Here is a 2,097-nt window from a genome sequence, read left to right on the forward strand (position 1 = left end):
GATTACTGAGAATCTCCATAGACGCAGATAGACCCAGATTCAGGGTCCAATCACTAAAGGACTCCAAATGAATTCATGGGAATATCCATCTAGGCTTTTTGCAAAAAATGCCTTTTCTTTTCTCTGGGATGCTTTTTTGAACTTCTCAGGCTAGTATGCAACTCTAGTATGTAGAATTTTCTCTCCAAAGAATGAACCATTTCATCGAATTTTTAATCTAATGTTAATACTTACAAAACGCTGTAAATCTCAGCTAAAAACCTTAAAGCACCACCCTTTTAAGGAAACCTTTGCAAAACTACAAGATTAATTAAAGTCTGAATTAATCATTTTATCTAAGCAGTTTTAAAGCTTTGGTATCAAGTATTGAAAAATAAAGTTATCTCATGAGTTCCAAACTGGTTATTTCTAAAAATAATTGTTGAAGGAAAAGTCTTCATCCTGGTTCAGTCCAAGCCAGGAATAAACAACATGGCGACTGCTTTAGGAAGAAGGTTGTAGTTTATTGAAGAGGAGAGCCAGACAGAAAGATGGCTCTGGAAGAAGAGAGAGTACATGTATACCCTCTTGGGCTTTTGTTTGGAGTTGATTTCTGTTCCTGTTTGAGGCTTTGTATTTCCTGTGTCATGTACTTTGACCTGTGTCCCTTTGGCATCTGTGGGTTAATCCTATTTTGTCCTGTCTTAGAGTTTGGGTGGGGTATGTAGATTTTAGGCGTCTTTGTCTTCCTAAGCTTCTAGCTGGGGGCCTCTCATCTTCCTGGATTGTTTATATCTGCATTTCTACAGATCTGGTTTCTGCTTGGGGGAGGGAGACTTGGGGCTATTAAGAAAAAAACTGGGCATGCTTTTCTGACTCTTTAAGATCCTTTGAGGAAATATATTTTTCTGCCCTTTTAATATTTCCTTCTCTGGGGGGCTGACTTCCCACATAATAAAGGCAGGATAATAATACAATACAATACAATACAATGCAATACAATACAATACAATACTATACTATACTATACTATACTATACTATACTATACTATACTATACTATACTATACTATACAGTAATATAATATACAGTAATATAATATAATAATAAAATAATAAATAAAATGAATAAATATTGTCTTACAGGCTAGTTTTTTCCTGCAGATTTTGCTCATAGAAATTTTATAGTTTGACTGTTTGGTTTTATGGCACTTGTAATAAATGAAACTATGTGTGTTAACTGATTTCTTTTTTCTTTTGAGGGTTTAATTGTAAGCTTATAAAAATGCATGAGAGGGAATATTTTACATACAGAAATAAATAAAATTAACATTTTAAGTAAAATATCATAAGGGTTTTTGTCACAAAATAATATTTCTTCTCTTTCTTTCTTTCTCCATTAATTTGAAGGTTTTCATCTCTACCACAAATTGCCCCAGATAGTTCCAGAAAGTTGTCTCCTTATTGTGATTGGACTGATTTTAGGTGGAATTATATTTGGGGTACAGGAAAAATCTCCACCAGTGATGAAGAGCGATGTTTTTTTCTTATATCTTCTTCCTCCAATTGTCCTTGATGCTGGTTATTTTATGCCAACACGCCTCTTCTTTGAGAACTTTGGGACCATTTTTTGGTATGCTGTTGTGGGCACACTCTGGAATTCTTTTGGCATTGGTATTTCCCTCTTTGCCATTTGCCAGATTGAGGCCTTTGGTCTGAGTGACATCACTCTACTGCAGAGCCTGCTTTTTGGGAGTTTGATTTCAGCTGTGGATCCTGTGGCTGTGCTGGCTGTCTTTGAAAATATTCATGTCAACGAGCAGCTGTACATCTTAGTTTTTGGAGAATCTCTCTTGAATGATGCTGTAACTGTGGTAAGTCACATATCTACAAATGCATGCAGACAAAACATTTGAAGTTATTTATGCAATAAAACCAGGAAAAAAGCAAAACTAGGTACTTTTTATAAAATTTTCAGATTTTTGTTCTAGGAGGGTAAAGAACAAAGAGAAGGGATTTCAAAACATATCATCCAGTAATCTAAATATTCTATTTGATTGCTTATTTCACACAACTCTCTTGCATAAGCAGACATTTGTGGGGCAAGGTTAAAAAAAA

The 2,097-nt window shown here is 34.7% G+C and overlaps 1 protein-coding gene across 1 annotated transcript in view; it reads left to right on the top strand.

The window, feature by feature from the left end:
• The first annotated feature begins 1,389 nt into the window (after nucleotides 1-1,389).
• SLC9A2 (solute carrier family 9 member A2) overlaps nucleotides 1,390-2,097 on the top strand; it is a 39,043-nt gene continuing 38,335 nt past the window's right edge. The window contains exon 1 of the mRNA XM_029284295.1: nucleotides 1,390-1,853. Coding sequence (XP_029140128.1) covers nucleotides 1,506-1,853 — 348 coding nt within the window. The 5' untranslated portion in view covers nucleotides 1,390-1,505. The remainder of the gene's footprint in view (nucleotides 1,854-2,097) is intronic.

Source organism: Protobothrops mucrosquamatus, unplaced genomic scaffold (genome assembly GCF_001527695.2).
Source record: "Protobothrops mucrosquamatus isolate PMUCROS unplaced genomic scaffold, P.Mucros_1.0 scaffold499, whole genome shotgun sequence".
Classification (NCBI taxonomy): Eukaryota; Metazoa; Chordata; class Lepidosauria; order Squamata; family Viperidae; genus Protobothrops; species Protobothrops mucrosquamatus.